Source organism: Ovis aries, chromosome 13 (assembly GCF_016772045.2).
Source record: "Ovis aries strain OAR_USU_Benz2616 breed Rambouillet chromosome 13, ARS-UI_Ramb_v3.0, whole genome shotgun sequence".
NCBI classification, from domain to species: domain Eukaryota; kingdom Metazoa; phylum Chordata; class Mammalia; order Artiodactyla; family Bovidae; genus Ovis; species Ovis aries.
In genome coordinates, this window is record NC_056066.1 from 10757891 (window position 1) to 10780412 (window position 22522).

The 22522-nt window shown below is 46.8% G+C and overlaps 1 protein-coding gene across 10 annotated transcripts in view; it reads right to left on the reverse strand.

Moving 5' to 3' along the window:
• IL15RA (interleukin 15 receptor subunit alpha) overlaps nt 1–22522 on the reverse strand; it is a 42707-nt gene that overhangs the window by 15982 nt on the left and 4203 nt on the right. For 4 of the 10 annotated variants that reach the window (XM_027976497.3, XM_042230434.2, XM_015099438.4 and 1 more), the window contains exons 2-5: nt 6618–6812; nt 4855–4947; nt 1746–1937; nt 1145–1177 (exon numbers count right to left, since the gene is read on the reverse strand). In XM_027976497.3, the coding sequence (XP_027832298.2) occupies nt 1145–1177; nt 1746–1937; nt 4855–4947; nt 6618–6812 (513 nt within the window). The remainder of the gene's footprint in view (nt 1–1144; nt 1178–1745; nt 1938–4854; nt 4948–6617; nt 6813–22522) is intronic. The other 6 variants (XM_027976501.3, XM_027976500.3, XM_042230436.2 and 3 more) reach the window with 3 other exon arrangements.

Here is a 22522-nt window from a genome sequence, read left to right on the forward strand (position 1 = left end):
CCTGCTTGTTTCCTTGCATTTCTTGCATTTCTCCCTGCTTGTTTCCTTGCATTCCTCCCTGCTTCTGTTTCCTTGCATTTCTTGCATTCCTCCCTGCTTGTTTCCTTGCATTTCTTGCATTCCTCCCTGCTTCTGTTTCCTTGCATTTCTCCCTGCTTGTTTCCTTGCATTCCTCCCTGCTTCTGTTTCCTTGCATTTCTTGCATTCCTCCCTGCTTGTTTCCTTGCATTTCTTTCGTTTCTCCCTGCTTCTGTTTCCTTACATTTCTTGCATTCCTTCCTGCTTCTTTCCTTGCATTTCTTGCATTTCTCCCTTCTTGTTTCCTTGCATTTCTTGCATTCCTCCCTGCTTGTTTCCTTGCATTTCTTGCATCCCCCCTGCTTCTGTTTCCTTGCATTTCTTGCATTCCTCCCTGCTTGTTTCCTTGCATTTCTTGCATTCCCCCTGCTTCTGTTTCCTTGCATTTCTTGCATTTCTCCCTGCTTGTTTCCTTGCATTTCTCCCTGCTTCTGTTTCCTTGCATTTCTCCCTGCTTTTGTTTCCTCCCCTCTCCTTTTTTCTCTCTCTCTTCCCTTCCTCTTCGTCTTCCATTCTTGCAAGCACTTTTCCATTTTCCTCCTTATACTCTCTGGGACTTTCTCTCCCAGCCTTAAAGTCATATGTCTTCTGTAAAGATGCCTTTTATACCAAGAACGCGAACTTCTTGCTGTTGAGTGTATAGTGCTAACTCCCTGTGAAAGATAAGTGCGGCTGATGGCAGAACATCATTTAATGATGTTAACTGGTTTTCCAGTGGGTCCTGAATGACAGTCTAGCCCCCACTTAGTAGGCCTGAATAGCTGCACGAGGGTGCCCTGTGGTGCACTGACCCTGGCTTCTGTACCAATCGCCTGACAGTGAGAACCTACCAACATTAAGATAAATAGCCAACCTAGAATTCTGCACACACTGTAAACAGCGCAGTCAAGTAACTCATCTACACAGAGACACTTCTGAGAGCGAAAGGGGCAGCTGTTGGTGACCACACTGGAACAGCAGGCGTCAGTCAGGACCGTCCAGCACCCTGGCACTGAGGTCCCCTGAACAGACACCACCACTTGATGCAGATAAAACATAACTACAAAAGACCAAGGAAAATACTCACCGGTCACAACGCTGGGATTGTGCTGATATGCACCTGCAGGGAAGAGATTACAGCTCAGTTATTGCCATGGTCCTGAAGGCACTAATTTCTCTAAGCAGGAGAACTCCAGGACAGTTTGGCTCTCATCTTAAAGCCCTGAGAAATTCGCAACCAGCAAAATCAGACTCACTTTAGCACAGAACCAGGATCACTTGTTTCCATGCTGAGCCATGCTTAGGAATCAGAGGCGCATTTACAGAACATGCAGATTACCCAGAGAGCGTGCCCCTATCCCTCCACCGTGATTCCAGATGGCAGAAAGCGTCCTCTGTCCTCTCATGTCAGAGGAGGCAGATCTTAATCAGATTTGCAGCAAAGGCTCTGCCATGCAACTTTTAGTGTGGGCAGAGACAGTTCCCTTCCCTCTGAAGCAGGGTGGAGCATAGAACAGAGGCTGGAGCGAGAAGGCTGTGGCAGAGAGCAGGAGGCAGAGGGTCACGCAGTCACCCTGATTGTGGATTGGATGGTGTGATGTGATCAGCCTACTCTGGATCTGCACCCGTGTCTCAGAAACAGCCCCCGGGAGGTGCGCTCTCCTCCAGCAGGCAAAGCCAGCACTAACCGGGCGTGTCCTGCAAGGCCGGGTGTGTGTATTCCGGAGCCTTGGCTGCTGTCTGAGCTGGGACGTAGGTGGTCTCCTTACTGACTACCCCTGTGGTTCCCACAGGAGGAGCTGTGGACGGCAGCCTGGAGCCTGGTCCAGTAGCTGGCCTTGTGGCCACTTTGGTGTCTGACTTGGAAGTAAGATCTGGCTCTGCAGGGGAGTGCAAGACATGGACAATGAAAACATTGAGAACAGTGTCTTTTCTCAGCTTCAGAAGAGAGTGGACCAACACCTTCTCCCGTGAGCCCACCCTGGCCAGCCCTCTCCCAGCAAACTCCTCCACAGCTCTGGGGGAAGATCCCTTGAGTGGGTAACATCTTCGTCGGTTCTGAATGGCCAAGAGGCTTTTGCGGACACTAGTGGATTTATGGCTATTTATCATGGGCCACATAAGCTAACAATCTCAAAGATTTGAGTAGAATCAGGCACTGGAGAAGTGGTTACCAGGAGACCCAGCTCAGACAAACAAGTGAAATTGGAGATTTCCCTGGTTATCCATCGGGTAAGTATACACCTGCCAATGCAGCGAACAGGGGGTTCGATCCCTGGTCTGGAAAGATCCCTCATGCTGCGGAGCAACGAAGCCAATGCACCGCAACCGCTGAGCCCGTGCTCCAGAGCCCACCAGCCTCAACCGCTGAGCCCGTGCTCTAGAGCCCACCAGCCTCAACCGCTGAGCCCGTGCTCTAGAGCCCACCAGCCTCAACCGCTGAGCCCGTGCTCTAGAGCCCACCAGCCTCAACCGCTGAGCCCATGCTCTGCAACAAGAGAAGCCACGGCAGTGAGAAGCCTGAGCCTGCAGCTAGAGAGTAGCCCCGGCCCACCACAGCTAGATAGAGCCCTCACACAGCAATGAAGAACCAGTGCACCCAAGAAGGGAATGAATAAAATTAGTTAAGAAAAGTGGAACTGTACTTGCCAAAGACATCAGGATGCTAATTTTAGTTTACTTTTTACATACTTGCACAAAACTTTTGAAATAAGGCGAACCTGGGATTCAGCCCATCTGACCTTTCGAGAGTGGACCTGAGGGATGCGTCCTGGCTCGGCGCCCATCTCTGGGAGGAGGCTGAGCCGCCTGCCTTGCGCTGAGGTCCTGATCTCCCGTCCTGCAGTGGCCAGCAGCTGCCACAACCTATAGGCTGGAGTGGCACAACCCTGCTGCTCTGTTTCCATGGTGAGCGGGTCTTCCAGGGTGATAATACAGTCCTGATGAGCCCAGCCCTGGAGGCGAAGCTGTGATGGCACATCCCGGGCTACCCGGCCCCCTGTTAGGGCCTCTGCCCCACGCTCTCCCAGCCACGTGCACCGGAGGAGTCAGCGTGCCCTTTCACCCTCTGTCAGCACCTCGTAGGGCCTAGGTGCTCTGCACACCATGCTCCCCCTGACCCGGAGCAGGCCCATGAGGTGCCCCTGGTCACAGCACCCACCCTGGAGGTTACACTCACACCTGAGATTTCCCTGCATGGCTGCAACCTGCCAAGTGCTTGGGGCATGAAGGCCAGGCTGAGAGAGGTCCCTTGAGCCAGGTGTGACTCAGGTCAAAGGGGTTGTGGGCACCCCAGCCTCTTCTTCCTGTTTGTCATCGGCTCAGTAACTGGAAGGAAACCCTTGCTCCACCCCTCCACCTTCCCTTCAGCGGTGGTTCTCAGCCCTGGCCCCCTGAGGGTCCCAGGAGAGCTTCTGGAGCTCCAGTAACCGGTGCTCCCCAGACCACCCAGAGTTCCAGGAGGTCTCAGTGAGCATCCTCAGTTAAGAACTGGCTCTCGAGGAAGGCAGCCCGAGAAGCGCTGTCAGCCACTGTGGGATGGCTGCGCCTGGAGGGAAAGGAGGGGGTGGGGCCAGGAGAAGCCCGGCACTGGGGCTTGCCTGATGGCTCAGTGGTAAGGCAGCCACCTGCCGACGTAGGAGACGCAGCTTTGATCCCCGGCCCAGGAAGCTCCCACATGCCGCAGGGCAACTAAACCTAGATGCCACAACTAGCGAGCCAGCGCACTAGAGCCCTCGAGCCACAACTTCTGATCCACGAGCTGCAACTTCTGAAGCCTGGGCGCCTAGAGCCTGTGTTTCCACAGCAAGAGAAGCCACAGCAATGAGAAACCCATGCACCGCAACTCAACCCTTGCTCACCGCAGCCTAAGCATCAACAAATACCCAGCACAGCCAAAACAAATAAATAAAAACCTCACACTGGGTAATGGGCCACAGAGAATCAGGAGTCAAGAGAGGGTGTCAGAAGACACAGGGCAAGTCTTCCCAGGATATTTTGCATCCAAGAGCTCAGATTTTCTTAACAGTGCAGAGGAAACTAGGGTAGAGTTTGCCTAAGACCTGGTCAAAATGCAGAACCTTGGCAGCTTTGTGCAGGCGTGTGTACCAAAACAATCACAGGCAGGGTTGTTGGGAGATGGTGTGCTTGGGTCTCTCCCAGTTCTGCACATCTTGCCAGTGGAGGCGCCATCTTTTCAAGGATGCTTAGATGGTCTTGGCAGGTGGAGACAGTATCTCCCCCCAGAGCACAGGGCAGATGTGTTCACACCAACAGTAAAACATCAGGTTCCTGCGCAGGCTCCCTCCTCTCCAGGGATGTCCGCCACCCACACAGGCACCTGCTTAGGCCTGCTTAAGGCACGTGTGGATGAGGGACTTGATGAGACCTGCCAGTGGCCTGCTGCCTGCAGCGCCAGGCAAGAGAGTCCTCCGTCTCTGATCCAGGAGGGTTGGGTTTTCTGCCAGTGCCCATGAGGCCTAAGAAGGCTGATATGCAAGGTGGGCAGAACCTCAGCCCCCACCCTCCCTATTCTCAAAGCTAAGCATCTACCACGAAGTGTGATCTGGCCTAGTAAGAGTGGATTTTAAACCATTATGAAGTGCGCACCCGTGAAACCTGGTTGTCCAGCAACTTTGGCTTAAAAGAGAAAATGAAGTTAATGTCAGTTCTTATCCTTGACGTGAATAAGGGGTGTTTGCGGCGGAACCCTGGCAGTGGTTCACGGATCTGCAGGCTCTCCGTGGACCTGAGGGCAGCCGAGGATGGGAATCCTGAAAGAGTCTGCGGCATTCCTACCTTTTCCGGAGGGGGTGGGGCTCTCTGGCTCTGGGGTCAACCCTGTCGGCGCTGCTGTGGAGGGTGGCCTTTGGTGACTCAGGGAGGGGTCTCCTAGAGAGAGGATAACCACACGGCATTTATGATCCCAAGGGTGGAACCTGGGCTGGCTTCAGAACTGGATGTAGATAAAAGAATAATAATAATAAATGTATACTTTAAATAAATAATACGTTTATAATTTAAAGTGGACACATCTGGCCGCCCAGGTCTGGCCAGACACACAGGAGATAAACAGCTGTTTGTCCGCAGCTCCCAGCGCAGACTGCTCAAGTTCAGAGGCAAGTGTCTTGTCTTTGGCTAGAATGATACCAATGACCTCAACTCAGTTTTTTAACGCTAGCTTTTGCATGAGAAAACAAATGATTACTCAATTGATTGTTTGGGGCACAAGTTGTTGGGGAAATCATGGAGGGAGTGGTTAGTAGTAAAAGGTGGGGCTTTGGGGGCTAAGACCTAAAGGTTCCCCTAGTCTTTGGTTCTAAACATCTATGATTCTAGGCTTATCCCCATCCTTCATTCCCCCCGCCCCACCCTAGAACCCACCCTGTTCAGTTCAACATCCTTGATTCATTCACCCAGAGGAATTGGAACATTGAGGAAACGCCCACTTTCTCTACAGTAGGAAGCCCTGATTTTTGCCCCTGGAAAAAATGGGTTCCAATGGGTCCCAATGGGTCCCCGGGCTAGACTGAGGAAGACAGCCGTACTCTCCCCAAAGTTACTGCTCAGACCTGGCCTCACCCAGCCCATTCCCATGGGCCCAATGGTCCATGCGGTGGGCACTCTGCTCCCAGCCCAGCGATGCCTCTGCTACAAGCAGAAGGCCCGCCTGGCCTCTGAGCCCTGCACGGTGGCCACGCGGTGGCAGGGTAGGGGCACAGGGTGAACTCAACACTACAGATTCAATAGAAAGACTGGCTTTTCAAGGAGTCCCCCAGCCATGAATCTGCTCTTGAACAACCCCGTTTGTCTGCTTTCCCCGGAAAGGAGCTGAGAATGTCCGCAAATGTTACTTGAGAACATATCTCACCTGGACACACACCACGTGTGCGGTAACTATTTAACGCACCCTTCTCTTGGAAGACTATGGGCTGCTCTTTCCTTCTCTAGAGTACAGGGCTTAGTCTTCCTGAAAATGACCCTGCTGGCTTCCACTCGAAGATTCTTTGACTTCTCTTGGCACGGTGATCCAGCTGGGGATTTTTTTTTTTTTTAAGGTGGGGAAATTCCATAGATCTCTCCTCATTCTTGGTCTGGAGCTCTGGCTGGATCCCAGACAATGTCTGGGCCAGGAGGTCTCTGCTCCATGGGTCTTCCCACTTCTCTCAGGGCAGGTATCAACAGGGGAGGAAGGGCAGTGATTTCCCTGTGGGCTGTCTCCTGGGGAGGAATCGGGTAGCCCTCCAGGGAGCAGGGTGCTATGAGCAAACACCTCTGTCTGTAGCCCAGTTCTTGCTTCTGTGATCTAAAGCACTGATGGTAATAATAGTTAATATTTACCAGAGTTTGCTTACTCCTCCCACAACCCACAATGTTGAAAGGACCTGATGAATCAGGCCCATTTTCTTGATGAGGAACCAAGAGATCAAAGACATTGAAGCCCTTGCCCAAGGTCTCATGGGTGGTTATGTGGCAGAGCCATCAGCTTCCCATACTGCGGTCTGCTCTCTGCGTGGCCATGGCGAAAGGGGCGGAGGGACAGTACTGGGACAGCCACTTACTGATGCACTTGAGGTTGGGAGTGGTCCAGTGGGCGACTTTCGCGGTCTCGTTAAACACACACTGGGTCAAGCTGGAGGTCCCAGCTTTACGCTTGAAGCCAGAATTACAAACATACCGCTCCCTGGAGTTGATGCTGTAATTCTTGACCTGGATGTCTGCATGCTCCACGGATGTGGGAGTCGGGCAGGTGATGCCTAGAGAAGTGTAGATGAGAGGGAAGATGTCAGCAGATTGCAGCTTGCTCTGTGGGATGCTTGGGTGGAAGTCAGTCACTTTAAACCCGAGGGACCCTGGGGATCCACCCCCCAGATTCAAGCATGTGGAAGATGTCAAGTAAAGGCGCCCACCATCTAGAAGTGGTCCAGGATCTTTCTTTAAGAGCCAGCCACTGAGCATCACTAGAGCCCGGGGGGGCATCAGCGGAGACCCCTCTCCCTATCCTCCACCCCCATGTCTCCAGCCTCCATATCTTTCAAACATATCCACCTCTGTCTCTCTCCTACCCTGCATCTTTTGCCTGAACAACAGCAACAGGCTCCAGGTTGCTACCTTTAACAAACCTTCCATTTCCACAAGGCAGCTGGCATCATCTTCATATTTTAAATAGTTTATGTATTTATTTCTTTGGCTGTGCCGGGTCTTAGTTGTGGTATTCAGGATCTTTAGTTGTGGCATGTGAGATCTTTAGCTGCAGTATATGCGATCTAGTTCCCCCACCAAGGATGGAGCTCAGGGCCCCCACATTGGGAATGTGGAGTCTTAACCGCTGGACCACCAGGGAGTCCCCAGCAGCATCTTTATAAATGCATATTTGATGACTTCACTCTCTCCTGGTTGCCCACTAACGTCTTTCTTGAGTTTAATGTCACTTTCTTAGGAAAGCCCTCCCTCACCCCTACAGTCACCCGAGTCCCAGAGTTCTGTGCCCTTTTCCTCTACAGTGGGTTCCATCCACAGCTGGATTTAAGACACGGAGCCTTGAGGAAGGCTCTGCTGGCCCCGTCTGCCTCTCCAGCTACTCTTGCCTCTGGCCACACTGGCCTTTGGCCCATCACCACCCCCTATGCCTTCACCATGCCCCCCTGCCTCCCCCCATCACACCCTTCCTAGCTCAATGCCACTTCCTCAGGAAAGCCCTCCCTCAGAAGGGTCCTCAGACCCAGCCAGGTTACCACCTTTCCTCCAAAGCAGCCTCCTTTAAGACTGAGTCCCATCCAAAGCCAGAAAGAGTCTATTGCAGCTAAAGTTTCAAAGCAAGATTTTCCTGTAGCCACCTGAAACAACTGTATGACTTCTTAATGCTCTTTCCCCTATCAATTCAGTACATTATTAGGTTTTCTTGTGCATGGAAGAGATGGGAGAACCAGTTTCTGAGGGCAAGCCTCGCATAAGTGGGGCGACTGAGGCAGCTGAGAGTGGGCTGTGCTGGAGAGAAAGTCCCACGGAGGGAAAATCCTCAATAGCATTTGCCATCATCCTGAAGGCCCCCTTCTCAGTTACTGAAGGGTGTGTCTGTGCCAAGTGGCTCTTTGGTTGGGTGCCTGGCTACCCACAGCTGCCTGGGAGCTGACTTCCGGGTTCCAGGTTGGGAAATGAGTAAGTCTCTGCTGAGCAGCTGGAGCATCATGAGGGTTAGGACTCTGGCAGGAGAAGTGAGTGAAGTAATCTTTCTGCTGGGGAGGGACTCTGAGGGGAAGACTGAATGTAGGGCCAGTTGGATTCACAGACTGGAGGAGGAAGGTGCCCTAACTGCCCCTGTGCCAGGGGTCCCAACTAGGGCCCAAGGGCCAAATCCAGCCTGCCATCTACTTTTGCCAATAAAGTTTTATTGGCACACAGCCTTGCTCATTTGTTTATGAAGATAGATGCTTTCACTGTGCAACAGCCGGACTGAATTTTTACAACAGAGATCTAAATTATTTACTTCCTGGCCCCTTTAGGAAAAGCCTGCCCCAGGCTGTGTGGCCTTGAAACAAACCACTGCCCTTGTTACTAAGACCAGCTGAATGAGTCAGCACAGAACTCTAGTGCATTCCTTGGAGTAGCTGAGGTTGACAAAAGAGATACTGCCCCGCATGAAAAGAAGAACGGCCCCACATGGCAAAACTCAATGTGAGTCAGAAGACAAATGGCCAGACTGGAAAACAACTGCAGTTTCTATCACGTAGGGTTAACTTCTCTCATGTCAAGAGCTCCTGAAAGTCAATCAAAAGCCTGCCGATCCCAAGGAAAAATAGGAAAAGAGTATAAACTGGAACTTGACAGAAAGGAAATACACATGCTCTTAAATATGTTTTAAAAATACTCAACCTCAGTCACAATGAAGGAAATGTAAAATAAAACTACCTAAGACAGCGCTTTCAGCTCCCAAGTTGGAATAGAGCCAGAAGTTGGTTACTACACGGTTACTTGCATGTCGCTCATACAGCCCCAAGTGAGACATACTTGCAATCTAAATACCCACCCATTTTGACCCTGCAATTCTGCTCCCAGGGATTTCATTTTACAGCTATATCTGCATTCCTGTGAAACGTTACAACACATATACATATACCCTTGAACTCTAGGATTTGCCTTACTGGTGTATTTATGAAGTGAGTGTGTACAACGTTATCCATTAAAAGAGCCAGTAAATTACCCTGTATGTCATCAGTAGGAGAATAAATAAATCACAATAGAGATTATAGCACCACTGTACCATGAAGTCCTACCCAACTCTTTACAATAGAGATTAAGAAAAAAAAAAAAAGAAAAAGTTATTTATGCACTGAAGTGGAGAGATTTCCAGGATAATCTGTTAGGTTTGGAAGAAAAAGGACAGAGCACTGTGTATTACACACTACTCTCAGTGAGAAATGAAGCAATACATATATCCAGTTTTTTGTTTATACATAAAATCTCCAAAAGTATACACAAGAAACTATTCACACTGGAGGTGAGGCAGCTGAGGGATAAGACTGCTGCCTTTTCATGCTTTCTGAAGTTTTAATGGTGCAAATGCTTTACCCATTAAAAATGCTTTTGAAATATTTTGTAATGCTGTTTCTTCTGCTGATGTGTACACAGGGTTTTGTTTTTTTTTTTTTCATGATATATGCTGGGGTAACAATCAAATAGCTAGCAACCAGACAGTGGCCTGATTCAGTCAGCAAACAATCAAAATAGCTGCTGGCATTAACCAGGACCTGGTAGGGTGACCACTGGCCACAGATCAAAAGCCGCACCAATGATGAGAACTGGCAGAATATCAGTCATGTATATATAGTATATACTGTTTTAAATATATGAAATACTTCATAATAAAAAAGTGGGGGATGGGATTTAAAAATACCCCACCACAGGAAGTCAGAAATGACAGGACAAAGGGGAACTGAACCACGCGGAGAGTGTTCATTGCTTTTACTGTAACACCATGCCGCCTCTGCGTGGAGCCTTAGCTTTCTGCTTTCCTGCCTGACCCTCTGCCCAGGGCTTGCCCATCTTCTCCTCCAGAAAGTGCCTTCTGGGTTGCCATACTCCCCAGCTGCTAACCTAGGTGCAGATGTCAGAGAATCGCTGCCAGAATCAGTGGGACACGCACTCACCTCTCAGGGTCACCACCTCCTGAACCCCTTCTGCCACATCCTGGCTAGGAGGGCCTCTTCAGACCTCAGATCAGAGGGAGCCAGCTCCGCATTCAGAGTGTGGTTGGAACAGTTACTGCCAAGTGCTCAGCAGTCTGCAGACAGGCCAGCCACCCCTGGGTCAGCTGTCAGACCCTCCCCTCCCGCTTCAGGGTGTACTGCCGAGGTGTCAGCATCCTCATACCTGAACACACCTGAGCACGCCTGAGTCCAGTGGGTCAGTCACTCCGGGCTTTACTTTGGTCTTCCTAGTCTCAGAAGGGAAAATAGATTGTCTGATTTTCAGTCTTAATCCAACCCTGACTCTTCTTTTAAAACCCCATCAACATCTAATATTAGATTTTTAAAATATTTATTTACCTATTTAGGGTGCACTGGGTCTCAGTTGCCACATATAGCATCTAGTTCCCCAATCAAGGAGCATGAAGCCTTAGCCACTGGACCACAAGAGAGATCCCTAATATTACATTTTTAAAACTATCATATCCAGCTTTATCACTCCATCCTGATGCTGACAATGCTCTCTTCACTTACAGTGATTCTATAGTGGACACAGCATTTTCATTCCCTTTTCAATGAAATCCTAAGATAATCATTATTTTAATGTACCAGTTTTCTAAAAAAAATCTTTTTCCCTATTAACTTGTGTGAACAGAGATCATGGGAGAAGCGATCTGGCTGTTAGGGTGTACTCCCTTCTTCCTCCACTCTCTCCATCTGATGCCTGGGTTGCATCTTGCTCACCTGAATCCCTTCCCAAACAATCTTATTCGTCTTGTAGTCCTCAAGTTCAGCTTCATCCACGGATTCCAATTTCGAATCATGCTTTGAATCTATTGATCTTTCCTTGGTCACCTTTTTTTTTTTTTTTTTTTTTTGGTCTTCACTGTTTTCTATGTTGTCTTCAGATTTGAGATGGTGTGTCAGCAAACTGTCCTACGTTTTCTAAATCTGGAGATCCTTTCCTCCATTTAGGGCAATGGATTTCAACTTTGAGTGTTTGTGGCACTCTGAAGTAAAACATTTGCCCTGTCACTCGAGGGGATTTAAAAGGTTGAGGCCATGGCAACTATCACGAGAAGAGCCGCGAGAATCACTGCCACAGTGGAAGGTCACCACGCTAGTGCGTCATTCTGCAGAGCTGCCTGATATGTTGGTGCGACAGTTTATTGCATGCATAAGTACCTAAGTTTACGGCATATGTAATAATTCTAAGTTTTGGGCAGGCTTCAGTAAATAGGCAGTCTTCTCCACGGTGGCCTGACTTCACCTTAGATGCACAGTTAACCTGTGACACGATAAAGATGTGTGTGAGCGCCCTGGCAGGACGGAAGGAGCGCTCCTGTTCCTTTGCACTTGGGAGATGGCTGCCCTTGCCGCTCCCGCTGTCACTCATCTGCAGCCCCCACGGGCGGCCAAGCAGCTCCTCCATTCCTGTGACCCTTTGTTGCCTTTGGGTCAGGTGTGTCCAGCTCCAGAATGAGGAGTCTCAGAGGGAAGATGAAGGACCCATATGGGTTCCTGCTCTGCCTCTTGGCTCCCAGGGGGCTCTTGCTTCCCCCTCGTTTACATCCATCTTCCCACCAGACCATGACCTGGAGGCTCCGGCTTCAGATGCAGAAAGGACAGCTCACCTAGACAGTAACTGGCTCCCACAGCAGCACAAGGTGGTTCTGCTCCTCCTAGACCCTTAGGACCACAGTCCTGACCGATCCAATCTCAGAGGATCTCCCACAGTTGGTTACTAGTTACAACGGGGAAAATGGTAACCACCTTGAAGAAAGCTGACAGCTACCACCTGAACCAAGTGATCAGACATAACATCACAGGGACGTCCCCCTGGTGGTCTAGCGGCTATGACACTATCCCCAGTGCAGGGGGCCTAGGTTCGATCCCTGGTCAGGTAACTACATCCTGCATGCTGCAGCTAAGACTCGGTGTGGTCAAATAAATAAATTAAATATTAAATAAAAAGAAGTAATATCACCAAGATGGGGATATACAGCTGTCAGATGCCTCCTGATTCACTGCCAAGGACACAGGATCACATCTGTGGTCTCCCTCCCCCAAATCCATAACCTGAATCTAACCATGAGGAAACATACAGAATGTTCCAGACTGAAAAAGGCTAAAGAGATACGATAACTAAATGTTACACGCGGTCCTAGATTAGATCCAGAATTAGGAAGAAGACAGCTAAAAGGACATGAATGGGACAACTGACGAAATTTGAAAAAATGGACCCTGTATTAGATAATATTATTATGCCGAGATTAAATGTCCTAATTTTAATAGTCATACTGTGATCTGGTAAGAGTGTTGTGTTTTAGGAAGGTATGTAATAAAATGTGTTCCTAGGAAATATACATTGAAATACTTAGGCATAAATATTTCAAGCATAATGCGGCAAACAGTTTAGATGCTTCAGAAGAAGATGTACGTGTAATGTAAATATGCAAATGTACATATATTTAGAGAGAGGGGGAAACAGTAAATAAAATGGTGGTCCAGTGGTCAGGAATCTGCTTTGCAGTGCAGGGGACATGGGTTTGATCCCTGGTTGGGGAACTAAAATCCCACAAGCCGCGGAGCATCTAAGTCCATGTGCCACAACTAGAGAGTCTGTGCGCCACAGTCTCGCATGACTCAGCCAAGACCCAAAGCACATACATAAATCTGAAAAAAATAAAATGGGGCAAAATGTAAACAGTTGGCAAAGAGGGGTGAAAGGTATTCAGATGGCCTTTGTACTGTCTTTACAACTTCCTGGTGAGTTTGAGGTTGTATCGGAATAAATAAAAGTAAAAAATAAGTAAGCATCCAAATAAACACTAGCTGAGTAGTGCCTGGGGCCCTTTCCTTGAGATTTCCTCTTGAAGGAAACTCTAGGAGCCCTCTACAGCTCAGACCACGATCACATTTTGGTCAGGAAAATCTTTGGTTAGTTCCCTCATTGTGACGTTCCTGGTGCTGACTGCCCCTCATTACCTCTCCACACCTTTTGGAGTGTCTTCCTCATTTCCCGGGGCGGGTAGTGGTGCTTCCACTCTTTCTACACTTGGTCGTAAGGAAGGAAACCAGCTAAATACACTCTTGCCAACTAAATCCCGTCTTTGCCGAGCCCTCCTCCCATCTGCTGTATTCTCTGGGGTTAACGCCTCTGTGAGGTTTTTTTTTTTTTTTCATGTTTATTTCGCTGCTCTGAGTCTTTTTAAAATTTTGCTCATGCTATTTCTTTATTTTTGGCTGTGCTGGGTCTTTGTTGCTGCGTGGGCTCTTCTCTAGTGGTGATCGGGGGCTACTCTAGGTGCGGAGCTCGCGGCCCCTCTCGCCGCTCGCGGCCTCTCTTGCTGCTGTAGGGTGTGAGAGCTTCAATAGTTGCGGCTCCAGAGCACAAGCTCAACAGTTGCGGCGCACAGGCTCAGTTGCCCTGCAGGGGTCAGGGGTCGAAAGCAAGCCTCTGGCACCGGCAGGCAGACTCTTTGCCACTGAGCCACCAGGGGAGCCCTGCTCTGGGCCTTAGCTGCAGCATGTGGGATCTTTTAGTTGCAGCTCGCAGGCTGCAGCCAAGAGTTCTACGTTGTCCCTGATGGGAGTGAGTGTTCGTCTCCATCAGGGCCACGCTGGAGGCCTTGCTCTGCCTCGTCAGCTCTGCTCTTTACTGCCTTTACCTCCTCTTCTACCCTCCTCGTCAGCGCTTCTCAGATGTGCACCAGAACCGTCTGGAGGGCCTGTGACGACACAGGGTACTGCGCCCTCTTCTTGGAACTCCTGAGTCAGCAGGTCCCGGGCAGGAGCCAAGCATCTCACTTCCTCACCCCCACCCTAACAAGCTCCAGGTGATGACGATGCTGCTGGCCCAGGGACCATGCCCTCTGCTATTTACAGGTGTAGAAGAGCCTCGGCACCACAGCAAGTTACTTTTCAGCATGAAAACTGCTTGCTCTTAGTTGTTCAGGTCATGGTCTTGGTTCGATCAGTGAGGATGTCTTTTATGGTTCTTCCTGGTGTGCTCTTCTGAATTTATATTTTTTCATTGAATCTAATTCTCCCCCACCTCCAGCTCAAAAATGTTCTGTGGGGGTGTGTGTGTCTAGCTTGACAGTATCACACCACAAAATCTTAAATTAAATCTCAGATTTTTGCTACCAAAATCCTAAATCTGTACCTGTGGGGCTTTGCTATACGTGAACAGAGCTGGGGAAGTATTCAGAAGTAGACGGATGTTGAGTGGAGAGGAATGATCATAAAACTCAACCCTGGAAGCATTTGACCACGACCAGCATGGACAGTCCCATAAAAAACACTAGACTCTGTTCTGTGATAAAGTGTTCCTTCCTTCTGTGGGAGCCTGAGTGGACCTTGGACCTTTGGACCTCTAGGGTACATTACTGATGGCTGGACGGTCTCTCCAGTCACAGAGGAGTTAACCCCAGAGAATACAGCAGATGGGAGAGGGCTCGACAAAGATGGGATTTAGTTGGCAAGAGTGTATTTAGCTGGTTTCCTTCCTTACGACCAAGTCTGGTCTCTGGAGCTGACACCGTCGTTGTCTTAGCCTTGGGAGAGGCTGTGATGTCTGAGTCGAGTGCTGAGCCTCTCTGCCAGAGGTTGTTCTGAAACCTTAGAAGGGAGGAGACTCAGAACTCCTGCCTCACCCTAAACACCAAGCATACAGTGATTCTCAGGACCAGTCCATTTCCTCAGAATTGCAAAGGCAACGTGCTCAAAGCTGTACCTGTCTTTTTGTGACCAGCTTATTTCACTTAAAGCGCTTCCCTGGCGGCTCAGATGGTAAAGAATCTGCCTACAGTGAAGGAGACCCGGGTTTGATCCCTAGGTGGGGAAGATCCCTTGGAGGAGGGCATGGCAACCCACTCCAGTATTCTTGCCTGGAGAATTCCATGGACAAAGGAGCCTGGTGGGCTGCAGTCCATGGTGTCACAGACTGAGTGACTAACATACTATTTCATTTAGCATAATCAATATTGTGGCATATTTCAAACCTCCCTCCTTTATATTAAGGCTAAATATTGCACTGTATGGCTAGACCACAGTTTGATTGTCATTCATCTGCTGATGGACACTTGTGTTGCTTCCACAATTTACTTGCTGTGAGTAATGCTGCTATGATCATAGGTGCACAAATATCTCTTTAAGACCCTACTTTCCTATCTTTGTTCCTCTGTATATAATGTATCTTTATTCTTTGGATCATGATTTTCTCTCTCTCCTTATTTTTCAGCAGTCTGAATATGATGTGTCTGGCATGAGATTATTTCAAGGGAGTGGCATTTTTCCTGCTTAGTGTTCTCTCAGCTTCCTGCATCTGTAATTGAATATCTTTTATAAATTTGGAGAAATTCTCAACTAGTATCTCTTCAAATATTTCTTCTGCTCCATTCTCTTTTGTTTCTGGAGCTCTGATTCCACATATATTAAACCACTTCCTACTGTACCGCAGCTCTTGGATACTCTGTTCTGTGTCTCTGTTTTCCCTCTCATGCTTGCTCTTTGTCCTGCTGTTAGAGTAATTTGTACTGACCTATCTTCAAGTTTACTGATTCTTCTCTTGGCTGTGTCAAGTGCTCTGATAAGCTTGTCAAAGGCTTGCTTCATGTCTATTGTTTTTAAAATTTTTCTAACATTACCATTTGAGACTTTCTCATGACTTCCATTTCTCAGCTGAAACTCCCCCTTTACTCATGAATGCTGTCTATCTTTTTCACCTGAGCCTTTAACATGCTAATGATATTGAGCTGGCAAAAGGCTCCTTTGTTTTTTTCCGTAAGATGGCTCTCATAGATCTTAGTTGTCTTTGACTTCATTGGAAACAATTTTGTTAGATTGTATTGTGACAACTATCATATCAGCATACATTTTTAAAAGCTTATCAAAATTGGTGAATTTGTATGTAGCCATTTTAAATATTGAAGATGGAAGAAAAAAGCAACATTTGTGGCATATTGCACATTATTATTTCAGGAAAGGGAAAAACAACTGCAATGCAGAAAAATATCTGTGCCGTGTATGGAGACCATGCTGTGACTAATCGAACACGTCAAAGGTGGTTTGCAAAGTTTCAGGCTGGAGATTTCTCACCGGATGACACTCCATGGTTGAGTAGACCAGTTGAAGTTGATAGTAGTCAAATTGAGACATTAATTGAGAACAATCAATAAACTGTTATATCATGCAGGCGATTGCCGACATACTCAAAGTATCCAAACCAAGGGCTGAAGATCCTGTGCACCAGGTTGCTTATATTCATCACTTTGATGTTTGGGTTCCACAAAGTTAAGCTATTAAAAAAAAAAAAACAACTTTCTTGACTGTACATGCGGCTCTCCATTTAAATGTAATATCTTCCATTTTTAAAACAAATTGTGATAGGTGATGAAAAGCGGACTCTATACAATAATGCAGGATGGAAAAGACAGTGGGCCAGGTGAAGTGAACCACCAACAACCATACCAAAGGCCGATCTTCATCCCAAGAAGGTGATGTTGTGTATATGGTGGGATTGGAAGGAAGTCCTCTATTATGAACTCCTTCTGGAAAACCAAATGATTAATTCCAACAAATACTGCTCCCAATTAGACCAACTGAAAGCAGCACTCAACGAAAAGCGTCCAGAAATAGTCAACAGAAAACGCATATACATCAACATAACGCAAGCTCGTGTGTTTCCTTTGATACCCAGGCAAAAACTCTTGCAGTTTGACTGGAAAGTTCTGATTCATCTGCCATATACACCAGACACTGCACCTTTAGATGTCCATTTATTTCAGTCTTTACAGATTAATGGAAAACTTTCAATTCCCTGGAAGACTGTATAAGGCACTTGGAACAGTTGTTTGCTCAAAAAGATACAACGTTTTGGGAAGATGGAATTATGAAGTTGCCTGAAAAAAATGGCAGAAGGTAGTGGAACAAAACAGTGAATACATTGTTGAATAAAGTTCTTGGTTAAAAAAAAAGAAAGAAAAGAAAGTTCTTGGTGCAAATAAAAGTGTCTTTTATTTTTACTTAAAAAACCGAAGGAACTTTTTGGCCAACCCAACATTTCCTTTAACTTCCAGTCTGATAGTTTCAATTTCTGGGTCATCGGTGAGTTTTGTTTATTGCTTTTGATCCCTGGGTCTGGAAGATCCCCTGGAGGAGGAAATGGCAACCCACTCCAGTACTCTTGCCTGGAAAATCCCATGGACAGAGGAACCTGGTAGGCTATAGTCCATGGGGTCCCAAAGAGTTGGACAGGACTGAGCAACTTCGCTTTCCCTTCATAGTGGGACTTTTCTGTTGTTGCGACACACAGATATACAGCATGTTGAGATATATTTTTTTGTATGTCTCAATTTTTGATTGAATTCTTAACCACATTTGTAGAACTGAGATAAACAGTATTTATTAGAACTGAGATAAACAAGTTCTCGAAGTGTGAACACTTCTAATGCTAAACTGATGATGTGGGGAAGGTTGAGTCAGTCAAATCTGTTGTTGAACTGGCATTTAGATTTTGTTGTTGCTGTGGTTACCTTCAGAATAGGACTGGCTTCAAATTCCTCCTTTTTTTTTTTTTTTTTTTAAGCGGGGGGTGGGGATAGGGCAGGGCGGGGGCCGTGCTGGTCTTCGCTGCAGTGAGCAGGGTCTCCTCTCTAAGTGCTGTGTGCGGGCTTCTCACTGCAGTGGCGTCTCTTGTTGCAGAGCATGGCTCCGGGCACACACAGGTTTCCGCAGCTGCTGCTCCCAGGCTCGAGAGCACATATGCTCAGTAGTCGCGGCACACACATTTATTTGCTCTGCGGCATGTCGGATGTTCCTGCGCAGGGATCGAACCTGTGTCCTCTGCATTGACAGGTGAAGTCTTTACCACTGTGCCACCAGGGAAGCCCTCTTTTAGTCTTTTCTTGTGCTAAGGTTGAATTTGAGTGAAACTCTGGGAGATAACGGAGGGCAGAGGATCCTGGCGTGCCACAATCCGTGGGGCTGCAGTCAGACACCGCGTAGTGACTCAGCAACAAGTGCTTCGAGTGGGGGCTGGAGTGGCGGGGGGTTTTTCTCAGTGTTCCTGCTCCACCCTCATCTTGAGTCCTTTTCTGTTTATCTAAACCGCAGGGGTTATCTCTCCACACTCCTGCCCACCCCGCCCTGGGCAGTTGCTGGCTGCGCTTGTGACTTGGCGTTTGCTTGCCTGGATGGGATGGGGTCAGGGGAAGCTGCCTCTTGTCCTGGTCCAGCCTCAGTCTTAGGCAGGCCCGCTGTGCCTGGCGGCCAGGCTTGCAGCTTTCAGTCGTCTTGCCTTTTCCTTTCGTGGCAGCCAACCGCTCCCTCCTTATCTTTAACAGGGTTTGTACATGTAAAAGCTTCCCCCGCCCCACCCCTCCCAGCAACAGCAGTAGTGGGCCTCCAGTGGTGTTTGGTATAGGATCTGTACGCAGGACCAAGTATACGTGGGGTTATTTAGGGACTTGACATTCTGTTCCATTGATATATTTGTCTATTTGTTCATCTAGACATCCAATACCTTGCTGTCTTGATTATTGTAGCTTTATTGTTGAAGTCAGGTAGTGTAAATCCTCTGACTTTGTTAATCATTTTCAAAGTTGACTTTGGTCCTTTCCTGGGTTATCGAATCAGTATATCAATTTCTAACTGGGGGAAAAAAAAAAAAGCCTGCTGAAAGTTTGATTGGAATTGCATTAAATTTATAGATCAAGTTGGTGAAGAACTGACATCTTAATAGTACTGAATCTTCTCAGTACCCATAAACACAGTCTTTCTTGATTTAGTTAAGTCTTCAGTAATTTATCTCCGAAGTGTTTTCTAGTTTTCAGTGTATCGATTTTGTACGTCTTTTGTCAATGTATCCCTACGTACTTCATATTTTTACAACACAAACGACATTATGTTTATTTCAGGTTTTAATTGTCGCTAGTATTTTGTATATTGATGTTTGTAAATTGATTGTATACTCTGCAACTTTGCTCAACTCATTCCATTAGCATTTTTGTAGAGTCCATGGGATTTTCTATGCAGGTGGTTCCATGGAAATTTCATGATTCCATTTCATTTACTGTGTTGTCTTGCTAAATGTAACGCTTTGTTGTATTATTGCAATGTTTGCTTTCAGATCTGTAGTATATGTCTTTACCTCATCACAGCTCACCCACAGGTGAAATCATACTACTTCACATGTGTAGTATAAGAACCTTGAACAATATCCTTTCATTTCTCTCCATCTAGCCTTTTGCTATTCTGTCAAATGTTTTGCTTCTCCTTATAGACACCACAATACATTATTATTTTTTTTACTTTAAACAGCTGACTACATATTTTATTAGCTATGGATTTTAATAGATGTTTTCTATATATTATTATCATTTCTGGGTGTTTTGTTTCCAGCAGAATTTTTCAGAATGTCTACTCCGTCATTTTACTGAAAAAGGAAGTCTACTTTCCACTGTGAACAGTGTGTGTGTGTGTGTGCGTGCATGCTTAGCCTCTCAGTTGTGTCAAACGCTTTGTAAGCCCATGGACTGTAGCCCGCCAGGCTCCTGTGTCCATGGGATTTCCCAGGCAAGCATACTGGTTGCCATTCCCATCTCCAGGGGATCTTCCCAACCCAGGGATCAAAACTGTGTCTCCCACACTGCAGGCAGATTCTTTACCACTGAGCCACCTGTGCAGCCAATCAACCACATATAGGTCAGTAACTCACTTTACAAAGCTAGACTCTCCCAAGTGCAATGGAGGTAACACATTTGATTGTGCCAATAATCTTCATCTCAGAGGCCTTAGTCACACCTTTTGAAACTTCAATTATAATTTCTCTTCTCATAACACTGTTCTCTAGATAGTCAGGGAAGCAAATCTCACCTTGTTTACAACACTGTAAGCTCCTGAATACAGTTCTCCGGTACTCTTATTACAGGAGCTAAGCCCAGTATGTGATGGGTGTTTTCTGAAGTTAGTTTTTAGCTTATGAATCTATAGAATGGAATGGATGAAGTAATGGAAATGGGAGAAGATGTAAGATGCTTGGATTTTCAAAACTCTTAAGTAGGCAAAAAATATACATAACAAGTCCTAACGATTGTTTAAATGAAGTCACCAAAATATTTGTGTAGGGCCACACCTCTTTCTACTTCCCAGAACCTGTGAATCAGACTTTTTTCTATCATGAGTAAGTAACCCTGGCCTACTCTCAAATCCAGAGTTCAAGAGTAGCAGGCTCCTCCCCTTCTGTAAGAAAAGTGAGAATCCATTTCAGTATTTTCTGCCTCTTATTCTGCTGTTGAAACGCCTATAGCATGCCGACTGTGGTGGGATACCAAGACGTACAGGATACGATCTCTGCCCTGGTGTTCGCTGTGACACTGATGTAGCCAGTGCATAGAAGCCTCTCTGTGTCTTCAGTAATCCATTTTCCCTCCTTATTCTGGCTGACGCACCAGCCAAGCCGGCACACATTTCCCTCTTGGCACTCGGTGTAAGCACCCACTGCATGCAGGTCATGCCTTTAACTCGTCAGCTCTCTTCTCTCTCAGGCTCGTTAACTGAGCCTCCCAGTCTACCTTTTGCGTGGTAGGTAGACTCATCATCATTCAAGGCCTTAAATTATGACTTCTGAAAGCTTGGGAGACTTGAGTGGCTGTAGGCTGAAGGATGAACAAAAGGGAAAGAATGAAATACATTCTATACTCGAAGGACTCAGGGGGAAATCTGCCCCCCTCCACCCCCCGCCTTACCAACACCGCCTTGGTTCAGGGTTTCATCATCGTTTACTGGAACTATTGCAAAAGTCTCCAGCTTAGCTTCCTGCCTCCAGAATCTCTTGCCTACAGTTTATTCTCCACATTCTTGACAAGAGTAACCCTTACACCACGTGCATGCATGCTAAGTCACTTTAGTCATGCCCAACTTTTTGTGACCCTGTGGACTTGTAGCCCACCAGGCCCCTCTCTCCATGGGATTTCCCAGGCAAGAATGCTGGATTGGGTTGCTATATCCTCTTCCAGGGGATCTTCCTGACCCAAGGATTAAACCTGGGTCTCCCACATTGCAGGCGGATTCTTTACCATCTGAGCCACTAGAGAAGTCCAACTCTTCCACCATACAGCTCCAGTAATATCCCCCTGGACCCAGCCCTTAATTACCTTCCCACTATGCAGGAGAAAATCATCCTTCCAAGTAACAACATTCAAATAACATCAATCATGTTTAATAAGTAACACGGATATGACTCCAAGAGTATGTACTAGGGGACTTTATACATGTATTTACTTAGTTATGTGCTGTTGGGTAAAATCAGTTTGGTAGAAGTGATCTAGCCCAATACAAGTTAGCTGGAGTGATGATTTTATTGAAAAAGAATATCCTCAAGTGTTTCTGCCATTTAAAAAAGACTTTGAGGGCTTTCCCCTTGCCTTATTTGTTCTACATAGCTAATTTTCATCCAACTTATTTTACTCTATGCTGTTTAGAATATCAGAGATTTTGAAACAGCCTGAATATCCATCCTTTGGCAGGTAACAGAAGCCTACCAACAACTCTAACAATAAGGAATTATTTAAAGAAGTCATAAAGGATTATAAAATATACATATATAGTGCAGTTATATGCAGTGACTTTATAGAGCCCGATTTTGAGCAATCTGCAAAATGTATAATGCCACAAAAACATTGCGAAACAAGATTGGTTATAATTAATTAAAGATGGACTAGAAAAAAACTCCAAAATTCTAGCTCTTTTTTGCGTTACTTCTTGTATAGTTTTATTTTTTCCTTTCATTACAAAAGCAATGCAAATTACATCAGAAAGACAAGAAAAGGCAGACAACTACACAGACACAGACGCATACACACACAGCCTATCATCTCTTGACTCTAGATCTTTAGTCAAGGCTGAATCATACAACGCATACTGTTTGAAAGCAACCCTATTATATTTATGCAGTCCTCCACTGTTGGACATTCAGGTTGATTTCAACAAATCCATATTTTGTACATTTAAGTTTGTATCACTTTTTTTGCCATCAGTAGCAGCACAAAGCAAAAATGAGATAAAAATGGTTTGATAAAAGTTTTAGCAAAACTCCCCAGATGTCTGAAAAATGGCTTATCAATTTAAAAAATGTTTAAAGACATAAGTTGTACAACCACCCTTAGGCACACCAGCACCCTGCATAACAAAAGCCAAGCTGGTGAGCAGGGATATTCATCTTCAAACAAATCATCGTCATCTCCAGCTGCTTTGGGCAAATCACCTGAAGCCTCACA